The sequence below is a fragment of the Ptiloglossa arizonensis genome, chromosome 1 (genome assembly GCF_051014685.1).
Source record: "Ptiloglossa arizonensis isolate GNS036 chromosome 1, iyPtiAriz1_principal, whole genome shotgun sequence".
Taxonomy (NCBI): Eukaryota; Metazoa; Arthropoda; class Insecta; order Hymenoptera; family Colletidae; genus Ptiloglossa; species Ptiloglossa arizonensis.
In genome coordinates, this window is record NC_135048.1 from 21,696,755 (window position 1) to 21,723,447 (window position 26,693).

A 26,693-nucleotide genomic window follows, 5' to 3' on the forward strand; every position below is an offset into this window, starting at 1 on the left:
TAACTACTGAAGTAAAATAGAAAAAACTTCTGTATTAGCGAAAAAAATCGTATAAGTATTTTAATTGTTTTTTTTTATTCGATATATTTTACATTTTAGTTAAAAAGAAAAAAAATCTTTAGAAGTAACTTTTAAATATTAGTTTTTCTGTCTGAGCTTCGTTTGAACCATATATTTTACTTGTTTAACAATCATAAGTATTAAATTCATCGTACAAAATTTCACCGATACGTGCCTTTTATTGGCATAATAACTTATGCGCATTTCCGTTAATTTATATTTTCATCTTAAAAATAATTTGACGTAATAAATTATTCCACCAAGAACCTCCTATTTAATGAATCCACCCATGGTCGTTTGCATCGTCATTTTTCATCGAATCACATTCTGCTTTTATCGCACTGTTTTCCTTCTACCAAGGAACTAGTCGTTCCTTTTGCGCATACTAATCGATTTGGTAGAACGTAGAAAAACATTCTTGCACTTCGTAAACGTTGGCTACTGCTTCGTAACTATAGCCTCGTGGCCCTTTGTGTCCTACTTAGAACTTTAAATAAATTATTCAAGCACCGTTTAAGCTATTTTCAATTTGTTTTCCATATCAAATTATTATCAATAGGATATTCGGAATAATACATTATTATAGATCATGCTTAAAGTTTTAATATATAGATGACACAGATCTTTTTTTATATTTTCATTTATATTTAACAAAGAGCATGATGCGATCAAACTGAACTCAAAATTTCCATAGTAAACTATATTACATTAAAATTGGCATAAATATGCAGAGATTGAAAAAGTTATCAATACTGTTTCGGCAAAAAATTTATAAAGAAACTTGTTTTTGTTTTTAGTATTCTAGGCTAAAAGACCCTTTGAAAAAATATCACCTTAAAATCTCGAAGTGAAATAACCTTAGGGAAAGTTGGTTGTACTATTTTTGAAGGCCTGTAAATTAGTAGAATAATATTTTTCCTACTAATTCGCATCTTTTGTCATTTAAGAGTTACGTAAGCATAAACGAAGAGAGTGGTTTCTCCATTAATGTCGAAACATAGCAGCAATGAAATACGGAATAATTGTTAGATTGGACCAATGAATATTTGTATAAAGTTTCATAAAAACTGGTATTTATAGCTTTCCCTTGTCAGTTTATATTCCTCTTGTCCAGATTCTAACACTTTTCAATACGTTTCATTCTATACGCTCCACGTGGTGAAAAGGAAAAAGTGATATACTCGTCATTTGTCGTATCATACAGGATAACTGAAAACGGAACATGGATCTAAATTAGAAATTCGTTATACCATTGCAGGAATGTCTCCGAGTCAAAATGGATTGCACCAAAACTCGATGCAAACGGGGACGACGGTGCAGCATCACGGAGGACGGTGTAGCGTGACCGGGAACGCGCAACAACAGACGCAGAGTCAACAACAATTTGGCCTAGGCGAGCCGCAGAGATAAAAGAAACTGGTCACTCGGCGGCCCGTGCGCGAGATCCCGAGGTCGCTATGCGATATGCACGTTAACGGCGTTTAAAAGAGGATGCATGGTTTCACGAAAAAAATCTACTGCTCCCAAGAGTTACGCGCTGTGGCGACACGAGCGATTATACCCGAGATTCGCACGCGCTCGTATCCTCAACCCCAAAAGGACGCATGATTTCCTGAAGACGCGTTGCGCGCGCACCGAGGAGAGGTTAGGTTTATTTAGCGCGCGCGCGCGAGTAGAAGAAGCGATCTCCGTAAAACGGTCCATCGTATCGAATCATGGTGTATATGGATCTCTAGTAGCCGGTTACGACCCTCGATTGTTTGTTATATTCTTTGATGGTGCACCGAATGTCAAATCGTGTAATCGACGAGCCTCTCAGACCTCTCCGTAACTTTTTTTCTTCCGTCGATATATGTGTATGGTATGTCAAGGTGATATATGTACGCAGAACACGAGAGCAGAGGCTGCAAAGACTATTATCTTATTTTCTCTCCTTTAAACGCGCTGAGACGGTAGTTCCTACAATTATGAAAGACAGCGATACTCCTCTAGTGTTTATAAAACAAAACTTAGTACGCGTCCAGAATGCCGCTTGATTGTAAATGAGTAGCGAGAAGCCTCCTCCACCGTCCCGGGTATCTTCCTCGTTGTTTCTCGATCTACAGACTCGCGGCTAGATAGGAAACATTTGCGGTCCCTGTACCGCGGAAGTCAATGAGAAATTTAATACCACTTCCACATCATAGTACAAAAAATTGCCGGCACTGGATAGCGCTTAGCGAAGAAGGTTAGGTTTCTTATTTTGTTATAGTTGAACCAGAAACACTGCGAATGTAATTCGATTCTATTTAGCACCGATTAACGGATTGAAAAATTCGATGGAACTCATATTTCTTGTCACCCTGTTTTCAAACGATGATTGAACTTAATCAAAGGATTAGCACAAAATCTGATATTGTCGGTATTGTTTTGTATCGATAACGTGAAACGAAAGCAGAATTATTCGTACTCGATGCGACGCGAGTGACGAATAAAAGAAGAAAGGCAAGAGTCTAATCATAGTAAATGAGAAACTAACACACGAATTATAATTACATATGTAAAAAAATTGTAAAAAGGAACCTATCGATTATGTAAGGTCCATTAGGTGTATTTATGTAAAGTTATTGTTCGAGAAACTATAAATTTCCAACTGTCATTCATAACAGAAAAATGACTTGCTCAGATGGTATCCAGTGTAGGTCATTTTTTTCTACAGGGAAACTAAGCAGTGGAGCCATATTAGCTGAGCTGTTTCATCGTCAATTGAATTTACAAAATACGAATTACGAATAGAGATTTCGTACTGCCTGTGTCACGTGTAAATGATTTCATCGTAGATTTTCATGTTATTCGCTGGAATTCTTGTACGGCAGCTTGTGTAATTCACTACAGATCAGTATATAATAAAAACAATTTTTCATTCAGTTACCCTTGTTATAGTAAAGCGTTCGATACGTACAACCGAAGTTTATGTTCATTTTTCGCTCGAACGATTGTTTTTCACAATAGCAGATTTAATCTCACAGCGCATCTACAATTCGTATTTCGTTCGAGAGACAGTGAAAAAGAAAATTGTCGATGGATCATAGCCAACGATGAAGCTTCGCTGTGAAAATGTTTATCTACAGTTCAATTAATCAGTCACAGTTTGTAAATTGTTTGCCCGCAATTATAATCGTAGTCTCGAAAGATGCAGTAACAGACGTTGTGATCAAGTATAATCTAATTTTCATAGATGGAATAGTTCAAATATTTGAGTTTCGCTGCAGCTTCATCACTATGCATTCATTTATGTAAATACGACAGAAATTATAGTCATACAAAATTTAGTATGACGAGATGTTTTTCTCTAAGGTATACGCTTTAATATCTTCCTTGTGTTTGTACCATATGGACCAGTGTCCCGTAATCTCTTTACCACAAAATATAATTTACATGTTATACTTTGTTGTTGTGACCTGATTGTAAAATGTGTACGATGTATTGAAATTATATTGGCGTGATATGATATTTTTTTTAGAAAATATTTTGTTTGCCCTAAGAGCACACAAATTCCGGAACACTGGTCTTGACTATTATGAAAATACTATTATGTTAAAACTCATTATTATTATATTATTATTGTTTATTTGACTATCAATAATAATAAATACTGTTCATGTACATAATTCTGAAAAAATGATCTAAATAAAACATTAATAATGGTGCTTTCATAGATTTTTATATGATTTTATCTCACTGTCATTTATACCCTTTATACTTCGAGTTTAAAAAAACATTCGCTTGTAAAGTTTAATATAAACTTATATACATGTAAAACAGTTATCGACGTGCTGATGAATATAAACACAAATGATGCGATTTAAATGCTTATTGCTACATGATTATATAGAGTTGAAACTATACATGGGGAATTCACGACATCACGAGGATAACTTATTTTTATCACTTCATTACAAAATGCTGTAATTTAGTAAAAACTAATAATTCCATAAAATATTAATATACATTACGTATCTCTATACGGAACATTGTTTGTTACACATGTGTCAGCTGCATAGAAATTATATGTACAATAACTTTAGTATAGAATAGTTACGAAAAATTGAAAATCTCGTTTATGTTTCTACACCTCTAGCTAAGCCAGACCATCTGTCTGGTACAGGTAAGAAATATCGGTGCATAGCCGCTATGAAACGGGCTCGATATTCTTCCGGTGATATTATTGTTGGTAATTTTCCTTGGCCACCTAATATGCCTGATTTTTTTACCATTGTTTCTAATTTTTTATCCCACGTAAATGTTCGTATATAATCTGCCAATAGAACAACATTGAATAAAATAACACTTTGTACTTAAACAAACAATCATGTAACTTACCTATTATGCCTAATACGAGTTCGTCCGACTTTGGCTCTAAACCAACTAACAACGAATAATCCATTACTGAATTATCGGCCAGAAATTTTGTGTCTTGTTCAATGGCTCTGTTTAAAACCGCTTTAGAATGTGGCCTAATGTACAGTGGAGAGTCGCAGCTCACTGAAAATACAATTTATTTGAAAACTGGGAAACTGACGTATAAAAAATATTAACAAGATACTAACTATTCAATAAATTTTCATCAAGTAATACTAGTTCTCCCTCGTGACACATGTCGTCAGGATTTACAAGTCGATTTCTCACTGATCCTTTCAAATCAAATTTGTCCGTTATCGTCCTATTATAAAATAAGTTTTCCATCACTAGCACGCTAGTGCGAAGGGCTGCATTTGTCGTATTATTTTTAAAAGAAACCCTATAAACACCGACTATTTTTCCTAATAACGTCGGTTGCTTGGTTTGTTGACATTTCTCCATATAGGAAAAATAATTTGGTGCAAAATCAAGAAATATTTGCATTTCCAATCTGGACATTTCTTTTATGATGAACCTGTCGTCTATAAAGAGGAAACACATTTAGTCGAAAAACGAAATTGATATTGTACAGAAAGTATAATTTTCTGTTTCATTGGGTAACATTGTAACACACATTCCTACAATAATTGTTTACCTCGACTTTTACAGAAAGCGCTTCCACTTTTTCCACCTCTTGCCGCCCATTGTACACTTCGACTCATACTTCTCGTAAATCCATCTTCCCCACATGTTAGAACACTATCTCTGAGAGCAGCAAACTGCGCAGCAAAATATATTCTACAATAGAAATTGGTGGTCGCGTCGTTAAATTGAACTTCGATGTAATTTTGTTGTTTTGTTGCCTTTTTGTCGTCGTCAGTCGTTTCCGTCGCTGACAAACCTTGCGTGCCAAAATCCACATTCAAAACACTCTTATCGGCATCAATGGGACTAGCTGGATTTGGACTATTTCCTCGGAAAAACGATAAAACGGACGGTCGTTTAAATTCTCCCGATTGCATCAGTTCAGGAAGACTATCTTTATTTTCGGGGAATTTACGTTTGTTCAATGGACTGGGATTTAAGTCGGGCCCTTTTGTCGTACGCATTAATTCGTGCAATGCGTGTTTGTAATCGTGCGAGTCCAACGCATACGCAATTATAGAAGAGGGTTCCGATTCGTATACCACTATAGGTACGACCGATCTGTAAAATAAAAATAGTTTTATGTACAAAATTAATGAAAATTAATTTATTTGCAAAGTATTTACTTCTTTTATATATTATTATGGAAGTATTTAACACATATATCAATATTTTACCCTCGTTGTAAAATCCCCTGTATAAAAAGTTCAAAAAGTTATGTATAACAAAGGTTCTATTGCAGCTTTTAAAGCACAAAGTTTAAACAAAATACAATTATCGTACCCAAGAGGTAGTAAATGATGCTCTAAACATCCCAAAGGATTCGGTATTGGTTGAGTTACAGGTAAGGAGGGCAGTAATTGTGATAAAATTGTTTTCTTCTTCTTCTTCTTGTCTGGCATATCTTCCATTGCGGGAGGTAAAACGTCAGAGTGGTGAACAACAACGATTTCATCGGGATTATTACTTTCCAAGAGTTCATTATCTGAACTTTCTATGGCTTCCGTTCCTTGTAAATCATATTGTGCGGACGCAATAGCGTCGATAGCATTGTAATCCGCTGACATAGGACTCAAATCTTCAAGCTGCGATTCAGATGCAGTGTCTTCCGTTATGTATCCATCTGTGTCGATGATGCTGTTGCTTCCAGCGGTTAACGAGCGCTCGGTAAACCGTCGTGGTCTATCGTCCTTCTTTTTCACGGACATTTCTAAAATTTTTGCATTCCAAGTGAACACATTCTCCGATATCAACCGTTTAAGAATCACAATTCCGTCCTCAATTCTGAACATTAAAGCTTGAACCTGTTTTTCGGACACCTTACCCTCGAGTTTCTTAACCTCTAACGTCGGGGAAGTCAATTTCAATTGGATCTCTTCCCTTTTATTTTTAAAATACTGCTGATCTTTGGTCAATTGTTGCTTGGCGCCGTTTAAGCTGTCAATATCTATTTGCAGAGTCGTCAGCTTCTCTCGTATAGTCGAGAAAACTTCATCTCCCTTCAGCGCCAAACTTTTCATCTCCTCGATCACATCCGCGTGTTGTCTCGGATCGTAAATAATATTTATTAATGGCGGTGGCAGAGAAATCTCCCACTGAGATATCTTCGTATATTTAAACACGGCCAGCGTGTTTTTCTTCGTGAAGTACTGATAATGATCGTGATGGAGTAAATGTTGGCAAGTGTCCGTACCGCGTCTGAGGTAAGCGTTCCCATGAAAACGTAGTTCCAAGTACTTGGCAAAGGACAAGGACCATGTATCGCCCGACATTGGTACTACCGGTGAAACGCTTTTACATTTCACGCATTTACTCCACATCAGGATCTGATTTGCGTCCTCTTGGGCGAAAGGCTCAGTGTTCATTTCACTTAAACTAATGTGTATGCATCCACCGTCGTGCGTGAATCGTCGAACGTGTTGAGCAATTTGTGTTCGACAAGCTTGAGCAGGACACTTGTATTCAGACGTTAAGCAGTAACGTTCTAAAAAACGTCCGAGCGCGATATCATTCCTTCCGTATAAATCCATGTTAACCACCCATGGATTCACGCAGAATGCCGGTGTATCGTTGCCAGTGTGCGAGAAACTGCAGAACAATACAGACAAACGTTGATGACTCGCTGGATCCAAGCAGTCAGGCCACGTTGGCGTTTGATCATTAACCTCGGACTGCATTAGAATTTGCTTGTCCGATAAAACGTTATTAGTTGGATACAATCGGCTGCCACAAGCTCTGAAATTAGCTAGTAAAGTTTGTACTTCTCGACTATTAACATCAGTGGTCAACCTTGCTTGAACGAAAGGATGTCGTGGCTTCAATTTCAGCTTCATTAATGAATTTTCGACACCACATTGTTCTACGGTTACACTGCTCGTTTTAACTTCTTTTACTTTGTCTAAAAATTGGACAGAATAAAAAATCTCTCTTGGAAAGAAACTGCGCAGTACACAATTCCTTCCTGTTTCGGTTTCCAAGTATGGTATGGAAAATTTTAAATAAGGTGAAACGGTTAATATATTTCCCTCCAATGCTTTTTTAAATTTATTTAATAGTGGAAGGTCAGCGACACTCAAATGCTGACCGTTTGGACTAGTTGGATTGAAAACGTCCTCGTCGTCTTCGTTTAAATATTGATGCAGTGGATCGCTCCGATCACTAATAGATTCTCCATAAATACGTTTTTCATCCGAAGCAAATTTGTCTTTTACTTTTGGTTTCTCTGTTTCTTCTTCGATATCTTTGTTCACTCTTTCATCAACTTTACTATCAAATAATTCCAGAGTATTATTTTGATCTACACTACAATCCATATCAAGTTTGGAAGTATTAGTTAGACTATCATTCAATGTTTTACAATTCTCTGTGCTTCTTGAATCACTTCCAGAAGACTTTGTTTTAGTTTTGAATAATTTTAAAGTGTCATAAGGATCAGCATCTTCTGATAACATTGAGGATATTTGTTTAACAGAGTTGGAACTTATCTTATTCTCTGTACAATATGTTTGATCTGTTGTCTTATCTTTGAGGGGTGTACTTCTAGTAACTGGAAATTCTATTTCTGTGCTTTGTCTATCATTCAATGTACTTCCAGAATCTGTTTGAACTTTTGATGTTTTCAAAATTTCAGTCTTATCTGCATAATCTTCATCATAAATCATAGTCAGATCATTTTCTTCGTTAGTTTTGGTGTGCAATACTTTATTAGTTTCCTCCAAATCTGAGGAATCCGTATGCGATGATTCATCTAAAAATGAATTATCCTTGGGTGATGGCGGTCTTGCAAATTCATCCATAAGAAATGATTTTTCGAGACGCCAAGAATAGGCGGCAAAAATCATCATCGATGTTACATTTTTCACTTTTTTCAATTCTGGTTGAGAACCGCCTCGTAGTAAAATTGTAGCTCCAAGATGTGGATTTGAACATCCCTCAAAATACATTAATGTTTTAATACCATCTGAAAAAATCATTAAATTCTATTTCATTAAAATAAAAGCAACATGTCGGGATCGTTAACAACTCACTTTTTTCGCATGAAAAATTCCGCAAATAAAATTTTTTACAAGTGCCAAGCATGTATCTTGCACTTATGTGTGCATCAATAGTATTGACAATATTTGCACCTGTGCATCGTGCAACTCTTTCCAAAACACTAAGTTTTACATTTAAAACAAGTGTTACACCACATTCTCTAAGTCTATCTTGTGCTAATCTTGATACAGATCGATGTACAAGTACAACGTCTGGACCGAGAGCAGTAATTCTAGCAACTGTATGTCCTAAATATTCATTTTCCTACGAATTAAACATTGTTGTTACGACATAAGATAATAACACCAATTACAAGTTAATCAATTTTGTTCGTACTTGTAACATTACGGGTTCTAAACTTAATAGTTTTCCTTCTACACGTTGGTACATAAGTCCACATTGAAGTAACAATATTTTTGGATGAGCTATCATCGCATTCATTCCCCTGTGCGCAACATTTTTAGTACAAACTACACCAGACACGATTTCACAATCGTCTTTACTGCCACCTGGACATTTTTTTATTTGAACATATTGTCGAATATCCAGATCATCGACATTATGATTTAGATCTGGCCTAACAAAATCGACAATTTGATGCGCAATGGGAAGTATTATGTCTGACCACATTTGCGACAAGCCTTCTTTATGAAGAAGTTGTTTAATTAATGAATCTTCATGTTGTTTATACGCAGATCTATAATTACGTAGATTTATATATAAACTTTATCATTTTTATTAATTTGTACATAATACTTACGTCAAACATTCATATGCATGTAGTTCACCTAATATAGTTCTAAGGTTTGACGGTTTGTGCCAACCATTTCTTTCTTTAAATTCTTGTACCTGCAATGTGTCATTTAAAAGATCATCTGCAATTTTTAAATTACACTTATGTGATGTTTCTGTGGCTTCTTTCTGTTCGATTACACCATCACTACTATCTATGGAAATAGTAGTTAAATCTTCCGAGGTGGGTCTTTTCAATGTAACAGTAGATGATTCTAAGTTTAGATCTAAGTAAAAACTTGAGCTAGACGATGGTAAACGTCCAGTACTTTGTTGTACTGAATTTGAAGGCTTTGTTTCACTTTCAGAATCTGAAATATATTTGTATCGACAACATTTCTTCTTGTATAAAATATAGTATTAAATATTACCAGTTGTTGAATCATGTTGTGGAATTGTTTTCACCCATGCTGGTTCTTGTGCATCACACGTAGTTTGAGTTTCACTTAATAAATCCATACTTTGCATACGAGATAATTTTACTGGTTTAAATACAGTTGCTGTATCACTAAACACATTATCAACGACTACTGGTTCAATAAAACCTGCTTCCAGTAGTGCCTGCCCCATAGCAGTAGCCTGTACACTAAAAAATATTTTGTTTTAATATTTTACCATAATATTTTTTCTGTATTTCCATTTATTAATTTTATACCGAGTAGCTGCTTTATTTTGTGCTATCATCCAATTTACTAATTCACTAGCTAAAAAGCAATTGTGATAACTTTTCAGCCTAATTCTGTGTGTTTGTAAAATAATTGCTTGGTTTGATCTAAATAACTCTTCGTATATCTTTCTCAAAGAAGCTGAGTTTTGTAAAACAAGAGAACGCTCATGAGATGTTAAATAACTATTTACTGACCTGAAAAACACATTAGGTTATATATAAGTGTGAAATTCATTAGAAAAATAGAATAGATACAAAAATGTACCGTCCAATAGCATATTTTTCCTCCATGTATCCCACACTTGGTTTTCTGCAGATTGAAGTTTCATCCTCCACTGATTCATTTGCCCTTTTTTGAGTCGTAGGTGGTGGATCATTTCCATATTTGACTTGAAGATCTTCTTGCAATGCTTTTAAATCTGCTGACAGATCACTTCTCATGTCTGATGATTGTAAATAGGATAACACCACTTTGCAGCAATATGTACAAACTCTAAGATCCCCTATGGCCAAAATTTTGTTATCATTAAACATGCAAATAATAAATAATAGATATACATCTTAAATTTTCATACCAGTGCATCCCATGATTTTTCCAGTAATCTGATCAGAGCAGCACTTTGAACAAAATATTTGACCACACACACGACAATGATGTCTTCTGCGAAATGTTGTAAATCGTTCACCACATTCATAACATTGCTTGCTTACACTATCTGGCATCCAATAACTTCTTAATTGGGAATCTTTGTACGAGCGTAGATTCTATATTTAAACAATAACAATATAAATTTATACACTGTATTTTATATTATTAATATTTGCACAACACGTAAATGATAACTCACATTACTTTTCAGAGCTACAATGTTACTAATACGTTTTAAAACATTTGGTAAACTTCTTCCTTCTCGAGTATCTAATGGAAAATTCATCATACTAGAGCTGTCATCCTCTGGTGTTTCTTCAGTACTCTCTGATTGTTTCCATGACTCAGAATCGGACGAGCTTTGTTTCTCATTATTAGACGAGATTGTAGAATCGTCGACATTTTGTGAACCTGGAAATTAAATACAATATAGTACGAACTCTTTGATGATTACTAAATACTTATATTGTATATTAATGATGTAAAATGCTGATAAATATTCATCTAGGTAAGAAAAATTTATTTTAGCAAAAAGCAACATTTTTTATAACATTCAAGCACAACATGTAAAAAGATCTTACTTCTAGTGAAGCTAAAGAATTTCGAAAATAGGGAAGCTACAACAGGTTGACTCTCCTCAGGACTTAACGGAGCAAACTCCGTAAGTTTAGACGGTGAATTCATATTCTTATTCATTTTGCCTGGTGCTATCTTCTTGCAAACATTTTTAATATAAACTTTCACAAGACGACGTTTTCGTACTTGTACCAATAAATACAAACAGACAAATTTTCGACAGAAACGTCAAAAGATCACGCTACGCAGACGAAGTCGTCTGTAATGTTATCTTGATAATGTTGTATTTACATACCTACAGATGGCAGTGTAATACCTATGAGCGTAGTAAGTACTGCATACTAAATTTATTAAACATTCTGTTAAAAGAATGATAATTGACTTAAATTGTCCTTGACAATGATTTTCCTACCTAAAATAGAATTAAATTAAATAATATTAGCTCTTTAAATTTCATATGGAATAAAATTTTTAATTTATTACATCACTGGTAGAGGAAAAATAATTTTTTCATCAGATACTGGTTCGATAAGTTATTAACAATATGATTGTAGATATCATTTTGATAAAATATTAATTTTTTGTAACGAAATTTTTTAGTAATTTGAACCACAGTTAAATTTAACTATTCATCTCTGATGTATTCCCTTGAAAGTATAAATATGTAGAACCGTTGCCAGCTGAGAATGTTCCTTTCCATGGCGTCGTGAATTAAATTCTTAATTTCGGATCTGTCTATGCTAACTAATCCTGAATATTCCTTTATCCTTTGTATCGTCGATTACTGATAATCATTCTTGTCATCTGTGTTCAGCTAAATAGTACTAATTAATATGAACGACTATTGTTGTATGATTCCATAATATATTCGCACTTACCCGTTTATTTTTTTTTAATTGTTTGGCCCCAGACGTAACTTTCTTCAACAATTTTCCTGTTTTATTTTTTATTATTTGTTTACATTCCTTAACTAGGTATTTCTTTGCAAGAAATTGCTTTAGAATAACATATTTTATTCATTTACAAAATTTATTTTCACATTTTTCTCGAATTTGTATAACTCCAGCTGAATATTAGGTGCATTGAAAAAAGATAATTTAGAATAAAATATTTTGTCTAAAAATTCATCTAAGTGTATTTTTCTGCAAAGAGGGTTTTGAACAGTGAATGAAGTGGCCTTGTTGTCAGACTTGACAACCCTGAACAGAAAATTATTGAATAAGCAATTTTTTTTTGCTCGCTCATTCATCCCTTGCTACATTACTACCGATTGTTTTACAAATAGATTTGATTTAAGACAAATAGGACTATATTCCGAATTGTTACCGATTTTTCGATCACTTGTTTAAAACATTAGTAAAAAATAATAATGTGGATATAAATTTTATTTAGATAATATCCGATGTAATTTTTCTTTAGATATGTGAATTCCATAAACTACACAAAACTATAACATATCGATCAGTTTTTTAAATCAATGTTACGATGCACTTGATATTGTACTCTGTCCATAACATCAGTTATATCTCAATTCAGTTGACTTTATGCACGTTACGTTAATAACTATCTATACAATGATTTTTTACCCGTTTCGCTGTCATTAAATTTCTGGTATAATATAAGGTTGCAAATAAAAAATATATTACTGATTAGACATCATTAACAAAACGGTTGTAATTAAATCCTTATCTATCTATTCTTTATCTATATGATCTTCCAAGTTAAGTGTCGTTTGAAATAACGCTTAAAGTACTGATTTTATGAAATAATGGCAACAGGTAAGTTTTTTCTATTTTCCATATATAATTTACGGGAATAAAAATGTCATTTTTATTTTTGTTTTTTGAAAGTCATTCACCATGTCAATAGACTTTTTTAAAGCAGAATATTGCTAAAAAAAAAGGATTTCTGAGTCCAAGTTATATAGACGAAATATTTTAGTTATAATATACATTCATATCAAATTAAGATGTTTTTATCGATTTTAATTAATCAAACTTTTTACTCATTGAATATAACAAATTTTCTTTCATCCCTCCATTGGAGTCGCGCCCCCTATTTTGGAAAATACGTCTGTAATAAGTGAACGAGAACTTTTCTACATCTTATGATGTTTAATTTTAACTACTGCGTTCGAATACACGTGAATAACAATACTATTATTTTCTAATAAATTGTTTATTTCTTTGTTTAATTTTTACATATTTTTATGAGTATAAATGTTCAAAAATAACTTTTTGGGTTAATTCAGCGCAAAAGCTTTTCTTACCACTGATTAATTTAACAGTGAACAGTTTAACAACATGTAATCACGACGATTGAAGCTTGTACAAAGAAATCTGATTATGTCTTTACGGTTACATTCGCAACGTCGCACCTCGCATAATTCAGCGAAACGCGACCCAAGTGGGTAACAGAGAACGAGTGTTTGTCGGTGGTTTTCCTTATATCGCCAGCGCCCGCCAGTTCGAGCGTTTCTGCTCCGCAGCTGCGCAGGTGTATCGCCAGCACCTTCTCATTAACATCTTGCCCAAAAAGCCAGTCACGCCAGCACTTGGATCTGACACGGTCGAGTCATCCTATCGATCTTATTTTGTTAACACGGCCGACCCATCGACGAGCTGTTCGGAATCACTGATCACTTTGGCATCGTTGTGTCGCGCATCGAGAGCTGATCGTCGAGCAAAAAGATGCAATGGGCGAGGGCAAAAGCGAACGTTCCGGCAAAAGGTAATACGTCTTGCCACAGTTCCGCGAATCGGCGGGAAACGGATCGCGGAGTATCGAACTCCTAAGGTTTAACGAACGGCTAAGGAGACTCGTCGAAATCTATTTATAGAATCTTGGGCTCTTTGTGTTTCAACCGAGTATCGAAATTATTCGTGAAATTAAGCGAATTTTTACCAAATATCTGAATTTTTAGCAATCAAGTCAACCATTATTTTTTGCACACCTTTTATTTAGTATTTTAAGGTATACACAAAATATTATTTATATAAAAAATGAACAAAATGACAATTTAGGTGGTTACAATTATCATTATTTCGATTTATATATCTGGAAATGATTCTACTTATTAAGTATGCTAAAAGTATATAGACTTAAGAACATATGGTGATCATAACCTTAATTAATTTATCCGATTCTTGAAAAGGACGCAGAATAAAAATCGAAACATAGAATAATATTAATCCACATTATTGTAGCCTAGAATCTAGAGTCCATATAAATATGATTTGGAAGAGATAATAGAGTACGAAAATAATTCTTTATTTTCTACGAGGACAATTTAATTTTTATTTAGGAAATGTAACGTGTCGTTAATGCATTAACAGTGTTTCGATATTTTCGATACTAACCTTAAAATAAATCAATGACAGTATGGACTTCGAGTATGGAAAACGCAAATTTTTAAGGTATTCGTGCACGATAATGCAAATGTATAATCGGTAGATTCCTGCTTTCAAGGAGATCGAACCTTCTGTCACGAAAGGAAAATAAATTCGGGGCATTTTCTAAAATTGAACATCCATAATGGAATTGAAATTCGTATATATATTGCGGACAGCATTACGAGACAATCTTAACGATACTGTTGTGTCTGTAACGAATTTATTACTTTAAAGATATTTACTAGGTTTGCTAGGTTTCTAGGTGAAACTATTTTGAACGTATCAAATAACTTTAAGGAATTAAGGATATCAAGTATCGAGCGTAAATGAAAATTGACAACGATCGTCTACAAATTCGAATTGAGGTTTAATTTCCTGTCCTGACTAAAAGCGTTTCTTCACAATTTAGCTATTCACCGTCTAAATAAGCGTTAAGTGCTTCTATAGTCTTTCGGACGTTTTAAGTTTGTCTTTAAACCTTCAAAAAGTGTCACTACAGTATGATCGTAATAAACGTGTACTAAACTTTACCGCTATAAATATACAGACAATTCAGGTAATTGACCAGTAATTCACTGTATTCATTTATTTATTTTTATTTGATGTAACAATTTGAGATGTACAGATGCATATATGACATAAGAAAGTATAGAGTAAGAAATACAAGATTAAAGTTAATATCAATTATTTTAATTAGTAAAAATGTTGCACAATACGAATGGTAAAACATCTGAAATTGATATAAAAATATTATCATATGTTGCTCCGTGACGTAAACAATTGAATTTTATCTCCGAAACTCAAAGTTCGTAAATACGAAATGTATACAGAGCATCGGGAAAGTGATAGAAGGTAGTCATTGACAAAAATTAAATCAAAACGTTAACACGAATAGGGGAAAAGTTTTAGAACACATGGCCCTCTTATTTCTTCGAAGTAGATTCGCATGCGATCGTTGTCGGTAAAACGCATATAGATCGAATCGTGCGAACCAGCGAAATTACTGACCGAACCCGGTAGCACTATTGCGTGTGGCGTGCGTGAACGAGCTGTGGACATTTATTTGTCAGCGTATGGAGATTCGTTGTACCACGATGAACAAAAATTAGGGTCACCGGGTCGCGTTGGATCCCGACATCGTACTGCCCCGCTGCGAACGACAATTCGGCGCACGAAAGGATCTTGAATAAGAACGGCCATGAGTTCTCGTGACTTATATTCGTCGTGCGCTGTTTAAGCGAGATTGAAAAGGGAAACGCGCCTCGATCGCGATTACGAAGCGATTGCGATCGCTCTAACCCGCTGCCGCGATACGTGTGGATGTAAATGACAAATACCCTCTTATTCAACGATTAATTGTGTCGATAATTTTTGACACGATTAATAAAAAAAAAAAAAATCAGTTATCGCAGGAACTCTCAACTTTTTTAAAAATATATACCGCAAGAACCAAAATTTAACAATTTTCGTATCATTCGTATGTATTTGTATTAAACCGATTTTTATGAAACTTTGCACAAATGTTCATTGGTCCGAGTTAAGAACCATACTGTACTTCGTTACTACTATTTTTCGACTTTAAAAGAGAAACCTGATACCTTGTATCAGAGCCACTCGCTTTGTTTATATCTATATAACTTAAATTATAAAAGACACTGAACAAATTTTCAAATAAGAATTATACGGTTTCTCATTGTTTTCCAACTTTTTTTTTTTTTTTTTTTTTTTATTCAGCAGCCACATTTTGACGTTTATAAGCTAAAAATATTGCACAATGCTGTCGATAAAAAATGTTGTTTCGGTTCTCAGTCGTTTATATGTTCATTGGCATTGTAAAATATGAAGAAAATAGAAAAAATTTGGCAGCGATGGGATTCGAACCCATGCCTCCGAAGAGACTGGTGCCTTAAACCAGCGCCTTAGACCGCTCGGCCACGCTACCCCGTGATGAATCTCCATTCATGCGCAATCACGTATTTCTTATACCCTTTCCTCCGTACATTAAACCAACCCTTACCGGTCGAGTAACGAGCTGGATCCGTAAAAACACTTTTGTTATTTCGATCGCTGAACGAGGTGTATCAATGACTCTATTACAAAAATGTTAGGATATATGAATTGAGTTTCTAATTCCAAAAAAGTCGAGAATATGAGTTTTAAAAGTTCAATCGTGAACAGAGAATGTTAAACATTAAACATTCGTTAACGTAATTTCGATATTCTGCGTAAAAAGTCATGAAATTGGAAAAGCATATCACTTAGCGTGCAGCAATTGATGACTTTCCATTACGATACGAGAAAACCACGAAATAGAAAGCCCTTAGTGACAAATAATAGTAAATACAGAATACATTATCGGATAACACAATTATTAGATAATGCACGAGGATCAAACTGATCTCAAATTAGTCGTTCAGAGATTATTTGTATCATCGTTCTAAAAATCAGGAAGAGACCTTGGATAAATGCTTTGATAATAAAAGCAGAGTTAATTAAAAAAGTTATGGAATATAAATTTCGTATAAGTTATTACAATAGTCGGGTTATTCAATTTTAATTTTAATCGAACAAGTAACAGATAACGAGTTATTTATTTTTTATTTGTTATTTAAAATTTGAAATGCTTTTTAGCCGTGTATACATTGACAACTGCTTTACTTAGCATCTTCCAAGATTATTCTGTACGTTATTTACCAAAATTCTTATTTAAAAGAAAACCTGTGGACGAAGAAGTGGCGAATAAGTGATAATACATCTAGAATTTTATATAAAATATCGGTTCGATTAACTTCTGGACATAATCCAAATCCACATCGATAATAAACACAATGCACCGAATTGAGGCCAATTTGAAAGAACTCTGTAATTGTGTGCCAATCACGAAGAATCGTCGGTCAATTACACTCAATTACTTGTCTTGCAGGTCACGCTAAGATATCGATTATAAAATAGACAAATCCATTTCTCGCTTTCGATAAAATACAATACATCATGGCTCGTATAATTTGTTGCATAATAGTTCACCCAATAATAACCTGATACAATTTGTAATAAATAATATACGTATTATTTGATCTATTTGATTATTTGTAAGAAACCGAGCAATACTTGCATTCATTATTATAACGTTTATTGGAGCAACGATTCAAATAGATTGGAATTTCTTTTGAATTTATTCGAATCGAGCGAAATTTATTGAAAAACTTTTTGCGTTGATTACGAACAATGCTTTCCTCGTGAAGTAAAATAAAAAGTATTATGTGTAATAATTCGATAATTTCTTGAATTTAAATAATTAAAATTACGTACTTTACAATACCAGAGTCTATTAATTTTTTCACGAACCGTCCGCTTATATCACTACGTCATCATAACTTTGATAATGCAATATATGAAACTTTAATTACACGCATATCTCTAAAATTATCAACTCGACAATATCGAGTTATTACATACACCCAATATTTTACATGTAGCATCAGGGACCTGTAATCTACCGTGTTGTAGAAGTAGGTTAAAATCGGAGGGAGAATAGGTTGGGTGTTTCACTTATTATTAGTATCGAATTATTACATACTACATCGAGCATTTGTAAGATTTGGTTTAGTTTCTATTTTTGGCAACAAGAAAATTATAAACAACATTTGCAAACCTTAAGATCAACCATATAAAGGTAACCCGGAACAATATGTGTAATACAACTCACGGTAAAAAATATATCGATCGAATGCAAGAATAACGAATAGCAGAGATCAATTTTCGGGTCAAAGCCATACGCATATAAAAAAAGTTGCTTAATATCTCTAAAGATATACAATAAGAAATTGAATTTTTTAAAAGTATTAAACTATCAAAGAAGCTTTAACAAAATTAAAGCAAGTCTCTAATAACCATAGTAGTTGACACGAGCTTAAATCTACATAAATAATTGTTACTTTTTAGTTTTAAATAAGCAATTTTTTGTTAACGTTTCGACTATGATTTTGAATCATCTTATGATTGTTCACTCTTTTGCAAGTATTTTCAACTTAATCTTGACTACTCCTTCGTTTCTGTCTAATTTAGATTTATAATTTTCGTAAAAAGAAGAAAAAAAAAAAAATGTAAAAAGTGTAAAAGAACAAAATACAACTTCCAACGATTACAAGATCTAACGCCCGCAATCGCTTGCTTCGTATCGGTCAATAATTAATGATACAGGTGTATCGATCAGTATTTACTATAAAAGTATCGATATTGAAAATGATTCGTACGATGTATAGAAAAAAAACCGATCGATATTCATTATAAAAGTATCGTCGATGTTTTCGTGTTAGGAAAACGGTTCGATACAAAATGATACTTTCCTATCGATACGTTAGTCACATCGGTAACGATAGTCGTCAGCGTGTTACCTAAACGTTTCCGTGCCCGCGAGCCATTAGGCTCTAACGAAATTTCTTTTTCAGACTCCTCTTCGTAGATCGATGCGTCGCGTCTAGAAGTCCCGTTGTAAAGGCACGTAGCTTCGTACCACCCTCTTCCTGTTCCTCGTTCTGCCCTCTGCGCGTCGCTTCGCCTCCTACTCGACCAACCACCATCCTTCTCCTACAGATTCAGTTTCCCCGGCCTCGAAGATTCAGTCCGTTCCGGGCATCCACCCGGGTCGGTGCTCCATCACTTTCGTACATTTGGTTCACCGTTTCTTCGCTGGATTTCCGCGAGGAATCGCTTCTTTCGACAATCCTTCGATTCTTCCGTGAATTAACAATTAATTTTTTTCATTCTTCGGGGAAGGGGGGTGAGGGGGGGAAGAAAGAAATCTTTCCAATAGAATCTTCGATACGAATTTTATACCACCTCCAAGCATTCGTAATGTTCAATTCGATTTAATTGAAATTTAATTAAAATCCATCGGATAGTGAACAATTACCATACACAGAACGTTTCGCAATGTGACTGACCGCTTGGATTACTTTAGCTTCCTATAAAAGAGTTTCCACATATATATATATATATATATATATATAGGTAATATCGCGGAAGATTGTAATCAATCCGAGGAAATTTTCCTAAATGTGTGGACCGAACGTAACGTGATTTTATTGTGCAGTGGTCCGGGCAACTAACTTCGATTTCATGAATGAGACTTGTTAATACATGTACGTGGAGCTCCTTAAAGTAGGTGGAGGTTGAACGACCAATTGGTCAAAAACCGATAACATCGGACGAGTAGGGTAAACACGCTCTAGAACGTAATTTAGCAATGCGATAACAGTGGCCGGTATTTCATTACCCTAAAAGATAAAGAGCGATCGATACTTCTTACAATATAAACTCCGACGAAAGTCACGTTTCTTCGATTGATCGCTAACTTAATTTGTCGGTTAAAACGATGTCTCTGGTAATCGATAGTCGGGGCGAGAAATCTTTCGGAGTACTTGTTTCGACGAACTTCAAGAAGCGTCGATTGTCGTGGAAAATGTTGTTAAAAAAACGATTGAACATGTTGTACACAGGCACAGGTCCTCCTCCAAAGGTGCCAACAAATCGTCCTCGGACACTGAGCTAGCGCAGGGCAAAGACAAAGGGCGGAAAACCAAATCTAAGGAAAAATGGCCCCTTTTAGATGGGTTAACGGTCGACGAGCTGGCTCGTTATCGAAGAAGGCGTATTCACGGTCAACCGAAGGACAATCTGGGACTTCATTCTGAATCGAAAGACAAAGTTCTTGTCTCCGAGTATTGCGAAACCATCGGCGCGAACAGTGAGGACTCGCTCAAGGTTAGCGTTCTCGACGAAACTTTATATCCAATTTTCGTTCTCTCGAACGAAATGATAAAAATTTTAATCCTTAATCCAATTGACGAACCTCGTTTTATCAAAGAGTAAATACACGAAATTGAGTATAAAGAAATATTTTTTCCCCGAGAGTAGTTACATACCATTTGAAATACGACAAATGAATCGAAATTGTATAACACACGATTACGTAAGTTGTATATAATTGTATAACCTTTTTTTAACGAATCTTTTGGATTTAAAATTACATACGTCCCTCTTTCTCGAAGATGTGAACAATTCTCTATTTAAATAACCATTTTAAATGTCGTTGTTTCTGCCTTTAAAACTTTCCTAGACCCTTCAATTGTATCTCGCTTGTTTCTTACTGTCCTGTCCGATGCACGGGGTCTTAACGCGACCTTCTTTCAGGATCTCGATTCCTCGTACGAAGACGAATCGAAAAGTCTTATACCGTTTCGCGATCCGAAGAATCGTCACCGAGATACAAGCAGATAAAGTTTTGCCGGTGCAATACTTGATACTTCTCCGCTATTTAAATCCCAGTCAATTAACCGCGCAGCTGCGCACGCAAGCGCGCAACACGTGCCCGTAACGTTGTGCGCGTGAAAACTTTAACTGCTCGTATCTCGATAACGAAGCCTCGAATTGAAAAATAGAAAAGGACTTTTCGCTTTGTATCGCCACGAGGAATTGGGTCCTGGAAAAAAATCTCTTACTTGTTCGTTAATACTCTGTAAATAAAAATGAACGTGTCGAGATACACAAACGGCGCACGAATCCTAGAACAAGAGTACTTCGTTCTTCGATCGTATAAGAAATTTAATTATTGCATTTCAACTATCGTTGATAGTACAGTTACGAGGTCATCGATAATTCGTCAATTGAGAGAAGAAAAAGAAATGCGTTTCTAAAATTAACGAAAAATGCGTTTCCAAATTAATCGAGCAACAGCTTTCCGACTCATAAATGTATCGCTTTTGTCGTAGGAAAATATCTGGCCGAGAGGAGCTAAACAAATCGAAGATGTTCAACTGAAGGGCTCGATCGAAGGTGCGCAACCTTCGGATCGCGAAGAGCTCAAGGAACAAGAAACGAAACAAATCGATCATCAAACCGAAAGTAACGATCCTGTGAATTTTCTACCACAGATCGACGATGATAAAACGATGGAGACCGAAACCTCAAGCTCCAAGATCGCTGCCAATGTCAATTCGTGTAAACGACCATCTCTCGTTAGAAGGTATAGTTTCGATCAGAGTCACCGTTCTTCAAGCAACTCTGTCCATTTGAGAAATATTTATTCTTTCCGTGTAAATTGTAAAACACGATTCTCGTCCGTTTATTTCTAATCATACTTCCGACTATGCGTACCGACATATTCCAGAAAATATGGCGTACTTCAAAACCATAATTTGTTTAGCAATAATTTCAAGACGATATTGTTTCGAGTACATTGATCTGTGATTTACGCGTCATATTGGTCCTCTAGATGCAAAACACTGTGCACATCCACGTTCAGTGTCGTTGTCATTGTTGAATCAAAGCGCACGTTATTTCTTGGAAAAAGTGATGAAAAATTTGAACTACATACTGGCTAAACTATAGGTTTATAGTTTTTATTCCCAATAATAGCGCAAAAGAACCGAGACATGGATTTTTTTGTAATTCATTCTAAAAATAAGCCGAAAACACAAACAAATACACGATATATTTCGTAAACCACACAAGTGCTTCTCGATACTTTATATTTAATGGACGCTTGATAATTCATAGGAAACAAAATCATTGAAACGCGAAATATTTTCTGGCATATATCCTAATGTATAGTAACGTGTAAAATTAAATGGTATCAATTAGCGTAGCACGTAACATTAAAATTTTGCTGCTAGAACAGCACACCGTTCTTTTTACCATTGAATGTCTGTCATTTCTTGATTCGATGAAAGAAGGACTACTTTAAAACGGGACGGAGATCTTTATACGAACTCGGAAACGTATTCGTCGTACGTACCGTACGAGGGTCAACATAGACCCGAACTAGCTCGTAGACCAACGTCTTTAAAAATGGAGGGTGATTTGGACACGACGACTGAGAAATGCGAGAAATTCATTCAATGGTTGAACGTCAGCCGTCCTGAACTGATGCGCATGCCGACGAATCTAAAACTCGAGGGTGAATTCGAAACATTGACGGAAAATCATGAAAAATATGTACCGTTTGTTGGTGTACGAAGACCAGGATTGCTAAGGCAGAATACGAATTTGAAATTAGAAGGAGAGTCGAACTTTGTGCCGGAGTACGCTGATGTTTTTAAAAAGCATAATAACCGAGGTAATATTACAAACATCCTTTTTAAAAGCCGTGTTCGAAATCTACGATACTCGTTTACTTTGTTTTATTATTTAACGTCGCAGTACGCTCACAACCGATGAAACCTGAAACTCATCTGAAGACTGGAAGAGACTTTTTCCAAAGTACAGAGAACACCGACTACGTTATTAATTCTCGTTCCAAAGAAGTACAATCGATGGCTGAATTAAACGACATCGAGGAAGAACGAAAAAGTCGAAAGGATAAAAATGCAACAGAGGAAGAGATGAAAATGTTGGTTTCGAAGTTAGAAGATTTAAAGGGTCCGCCGCTTGGAATTCCCGAGTATAAAGACGCGTACAAGGCAGGTTTATATTCCTTCGTGTTGTACCAGTTTCGTTATGTGTTACCAAACATAAGCGCTTTTGAAATATCTACCTATCATTTATACAAATCATGTTATCTTATTTCGTGAAGTAACTTTGAAAATTATAATTTTGATTTTAAAGTATTTTCGTAAGAAAATCACAAATCTTTTTGTGTCATTAAAACTTGTGTGCGAACTATAACACTGTTATATAAAAGTTCATTTGAGATATCTATCATTTCAAATAACTCGATATTTCGGATATTTTCAAATAACGTTGCTAGAAATAATATTCCAAATAGTTATTTCTTATTTTTATTTTAAATAAGAATATCTCTTATTAATATTTTCAATGTCCAAGTCTGTGCGTTTACTATTAATACGATTTTGAGCGGAAATTCCTTCGCTTACAGGATTTTCCAAGAGAGCGTCCCAAAATTGTAAAACCTGAGGACGAAATCGGACGAGCAGACGGCTCTAAAATACCTTCGTCGCCTACGACCAAATTTTCAACTAAAATCGATCAAGATCCGGAATATAAATCGAAATACTTGGATTATCAAAGAGACCATTCTGTGTATCGAAAACCATCGATGCCTATTAGATCAACGTTGATTCCTTTGGAACATGGGACGGGTTTTGGTAAACAAGAATCTAAACGATACGATTACGAGCATACCAGCGAAATGAGATCTCAATACGTTCCTTATGGTCGCGTACCAAATGTCGAGCCTTTAAGAATGCCATCGAATTTGCGTTTGGAGGGCAACCTTGATCTTGAACCAGAATATAGAACAGCTTACTGCATAAAACGTGAAAACCAATTATATACCGAACCAAAAATGCATCGTAGACGAGATCGTAGTTTAAGTGCTTCCAAACGAAAAGAAAATTATTGGATAAATAATAATGTAGAGCAATATGATTGCGTAAACGCTGTCCAAGATCAAGATGCGTTTCAAGTGTTGCATACAGGAATTCAAGAAGAAAATATACGTGGAAAACCACCATCAGGTGGTCGAAGGTTTGTGTAAATAAATTTTCTTAATCTAATTACTCTAGCTTTATTTTAAAAAATGTTACTGATATAAACTAACCGCCATAAATATAATAATAATGATAATACAGAGGTTCGAGAACTTCGCTAATTCAAGTCCAAAGACCAATGCAGTTAGATGTGGCAGAATACAACACATTAAAAAACGAATCAACTAGTCCTACTTATCGTCTTCACGTCTGTAATGTTGACGATGAACCTCAAGGTTTCCGACGCAAACGATCACCATCACTTCAGTCTTCCGGAAGGATACGTAATCCTTCGCCCGATCGTGCAATTCAAAGCGATATTAGACCATATTCTCCTAGTTTTGGCAAAGGCACTAAGCAACACAGTAATGGTCAATCATTTGTTGTTTTGGATAACGAAATTTTTGACATGAATAAAAATGAGAGACGCAGAAGGCGAGCAGATAGAAATTACAATATTGATGGTACACTTGCCTTTTCTAAGGGAAGAACTAGAACTACAACAAATTGGATGCCTCCATGGTATGACAGTACAAACACTATTTAAAACAAGTGCATTCTAAACATTTTTATTTGCCTTATATATATGGAGAAAAAGGCATCATAGTTTATAATATTGGCCCAAAGTAATAAAGTTTTTCTGTAAACTAAAATGTATAAAGTATGTATTAATAATTATTTCTTCCAGACAAATATACATATATACAATATAATAAAAAATTAATACATATAATACATCACTTTCAACGTATATAATAATAAAAAATAAAAAATAGCAAATGCAACAAACCTCATATGGTATACAATTTAAGATGCTATATATTCATATGTATGTATATACATATGTGAACATTATATAGTACATATATCTCATAAACAGGAATGAAAAATATTTATCATCTGAACTATTTCCTTTATTTTTAGGATTGCAAACAGATGTTTTCTACAAAAGTCATATGATTTCAAAGAAGATATTATACAATTGTTTTTTAATCAGTGAAAATATTATATTATTTTTATCAAAATTCATTAGCTACTCCTGAAATTAATTCAACAACATACAACTTAGAGTGTTTCAAGATCACTACAGGTAAAAATTATTCATCTGATTTCCTGAAAACATAGAAGGTAATATTTCATTTAGTTAGATCCGACATTTTATATTTCACTTTAATCTGGTTCATCAGATTACTTGATTCATCGTGTTTGAAATCAGTGACTAGAATTCTAAGAATCTTCTCTAAAAATTATACTGAGATCATAAAATATATTGTATTACAGACCATTACTTAATTTCCAATAACAATCAAATATTAATAAACAAAAATATAACAGTTTTAAAAAAATAAGAATGACCTTACATATTTCTTAAATATTTTTATCCAAAATTAAAGTATTTTAAAAATCAAAATCATATAACTTGTGTTGGAAACATTATTTTGTACCTCTATAAATAAAAGAAATATTTTACATACAGATTATGCTTATACATAAACTCGTGCCTACAAAGTGACAACACATACATATATTGTACAGAGAATCCAGAAGGACCCTAAAATATATAATAAAATAATTTTTGTTGCTATTTTTAATTGCTTAAAAACACATGTAGAGATTTATTTCTTTATTATTCTATAATACTGTGATAATTAAAATGCAAATGGTCTTGAAATATTAAAAGAGGTGACTGTGAAAAATATTGTTTATCATAATACTTGCTTTGAAGTAAATAATATCTCTCTAAGAAACTTGTATTGAATACAAAAAAAATATCTATGGTCATCACAATAAATTGAATGCTCTACACATGTAAATTCAAAAAAGTCTACAAAAACCTACCTATTAAACAATTATATAAACAATTATAGAATGTATAATAATTATTAGTACGACCAATTTTATCACACTGCCATGAAAAATGTTAAAAGCAATTAATTTAAGAAATTTTAGTTATTTCTATTTTAGATGATTGCACATATAAAATAATTAAGAATTCATTTTGAAGAATTGATATATAATTCTGCCTTATTCTATTTATAAATATTTGTATTTTAACTATTACTTACCTGCTAATTCTTCGTGTACACCTGTCTTCATGTACTTTACATCTTCCATAATATTTTGGGTTATAAATTTTTACGAATTTGTTAAAATATATTTTTCACATCCGTCTATATACATAATGAATTGAGCTATATTTTTATTTTATGTGTATATATATATATATATACACATATATTATCAAATAAAATTATTTTTATTGGTTTGATATGTTTATTAGACGCTAGTTATAGACGCAATTAGTTTATAAAGATTAGTCAAGGTGAATTAATACTATTTATTTAAGGACGTATATTATTTTTAAAAAATTTCATTTATAATAAATGATCATTTTATACAATAATAATTTTTATAATCAACATTGACGAAATATTTGCAAATGCAATTCATTATATTCATATTGTTTTTACACCAGTGAGATGCAAGATCCAATTCATGCGTTGACTAGC

At 34.1% G+C, this 26,693-nt stretch overlaps 3 protein-coding genes, 1 long non-coding RNA gene and 1 other non-coding gene across 10 annotated transcripts in view; 2 read left to right on the top strand and 3 right to left on the bottom strand.

The window, feature by feature from the left end:
- LOC143151268 (UBA-like domain-containing protein 2) overlaps positions 1 to 3,759 on the top strand; it is a 31,613-nt gene extending 27,854 nt beyond the window's left edge. The window contains exon 4 of the mRNA XM_076320286.1: positions 1,319 to 3,759. Coding sequence (XP_076176401.1) covers positions 1,319 to 1,470 — 152 coding nt within the window. The 3' untranslated portion in view covers positions 1,471 to 3,759. The remainder of the gene's footprint in view (positions 1 to 1,318) is intronic.
- Positions 3,760 to 3,965: 206 nt separating this feature from the next.
- On the bottom strand, positions 3,966 to 11,555 carry Fab1 (1-phosphatidylinositol 3-phosphate 5-kinase fab1). 2 transcript variants are annotated; one of them, XM_076319997.1, is made up of 14 exons: positions 11,309 to 11,555; positions 10,927 to 11,138; positions 10,654 to 10,843; positions 10,344 to 10,581; positions 10,067 to 10,273; positions 9,783 to 9,997; positions 9,380 to 9,722; positions 8,956 to 9,316; positions 8,613 to 8,883; positions 5,869 to 8,545; positions 5,096 to 5,646; positions 4,650 to 4,982; positions 4,423 to 4,584; positions 3,966 to 4,357 (listed from the first exon to the last, which is right to left on the bottom strand). In XM_076319997.1, exons 1-14 carry the CDS (start codon positions 11,421 to 11,423, stop codon positions 4,161 to 4,163), a joined length of 6,072 nt encoding a protein of 2,023 aa, XP_076176112.1. In that variant the 5' UTR covers positions 11,424 to 11,555; the 3' UTR covers positions 3,966 to 4,160. The 2 variants fall into 2 exon arrangements, 1 of the variants encoding a protein (XP_076176112.1); XR_012993257.1 differs by lacking the exons at positions 3,966 to 4,357; positions 4,423 to 4,584 and having other exon boundaries at positions 4,844 to 4,982; positions 5,096 to 5,238; positions 5,342 to 5,646.
- Positions 11,556 to 13,789: 2,234 nt separating this feature from the next.
- On the top strand, positions 13,790 to 25,006 carry LOC143150865 (uncharacterized). 5 transcript variants are annotated; one of them, XM_076319433.1, is made up of 8 exons: positions 19,775 to 19,855; positions 20,194 to 20,458; positions 21,466 to 21,719; positions 22,426 to 22,811; positions 22,895 to 23,154; positions 23,571 to 24,181; positions 24,286 to 24,705; positions 24,872 to 25,006. In XM_076319433.1, coding segments are annotated over exons 1-8 (2,235 nt in total). In that variant the 5' UTR covers positions 19,775 to 19,817; the 3' UTR covers positions 24,873 to 25,006. The 5 variants fall into 5 exon arrangements, with proteins under 5 accessions (XP_076175530.1, XP_076175555.1, XP_076175548.1 ...); XM_076319415.1 differs by lacking the exons at positions 19,775 to 19,855; positions 24,872 to 25,006 and adding an exon at positions 13,790 to 14,033 and having other exon boundaries at positions 24,286 to 24,865; XM_076319440.1 differs by lacking the exon at positions 24,872 to 25,006 and having other exon boundaries at positions 19,494 to 19,836; positions 24,286 to 24,865.
- Trnal-aag (transfer RNA leucine (anticodon AAG)) lies at positions 16,556 to 16,637 on the bottom strand. The gene has a single exon. It is a non-coding gene; the product is annotated as a tRNA-Leu (tRNA).
- Positions 23,626 to 26,647, bottom strand: LOC143150939 (uncharacterized). Its single transcript, XR_012993208.1, has 3 exons — positions 26,250 to 26,647; positions 24,658 to 24,830; positions 23,626 to 24,536 (listed from the first exon to the last, which is right to left on the bottom strand). It is a non-coding gene; the product is annotated as an uncharacterized LOC143150939 (long non-coding RNA).
- Positions 26,648 to 26,693: the final 46 nt, after the last annotated feature.

What these genes read in the sequence shown, in the direction of transcription:
- Fab1 (XM_076319997.1), bottom strand. Translation starts at nt 11,423, where the DNA reads ATGAATAAGAATATGAATTCACCGTCTAAACTTACGGAGTTTGCTCCG. An exon ending in GAAAAATATGCTATTGGACG is followed by an intron (nt 10,274 to 10,343) that starts GTACATTTTTGT and finishes TGTGTTTTTCAG; the next exon opens with GTCAGTAAATAGTTATTTAA. An exon ending in TAGAACCCGTAATGTTACAA is followed by an intron (nt 8,884 to 8,955) that starts GTACGAACAAAA and finishes TTTAATTCGTAG; the next exon opens with GAAAATGAATATTTAGGACA.
- LOC143150865 (XM_076319406.1), top strand. Translation starts at nt 19,818, where the DNA reads ATGAGACTTGTTAATACATGTACGTGGAGCTCCTTAAA. An exon ending in TGTACGTGGAGCTCCTTAAA is followed by an intron (nt 19,856 to 20,193) that starts GTAGGTGGAGGT and finishes TGTTGTACACAG; the next exon opens with GCACAGGTCCTCCTCCAAAG. An exon ending in CGACCATCTCTCGTTAGAAG is followed by an intron (nt 21,720 to 22,425) that starts GTATAGTTTCGA and finishes ATTCGATGAAAG; the next exon opens with AAGGACTACTTTAAAACGGG.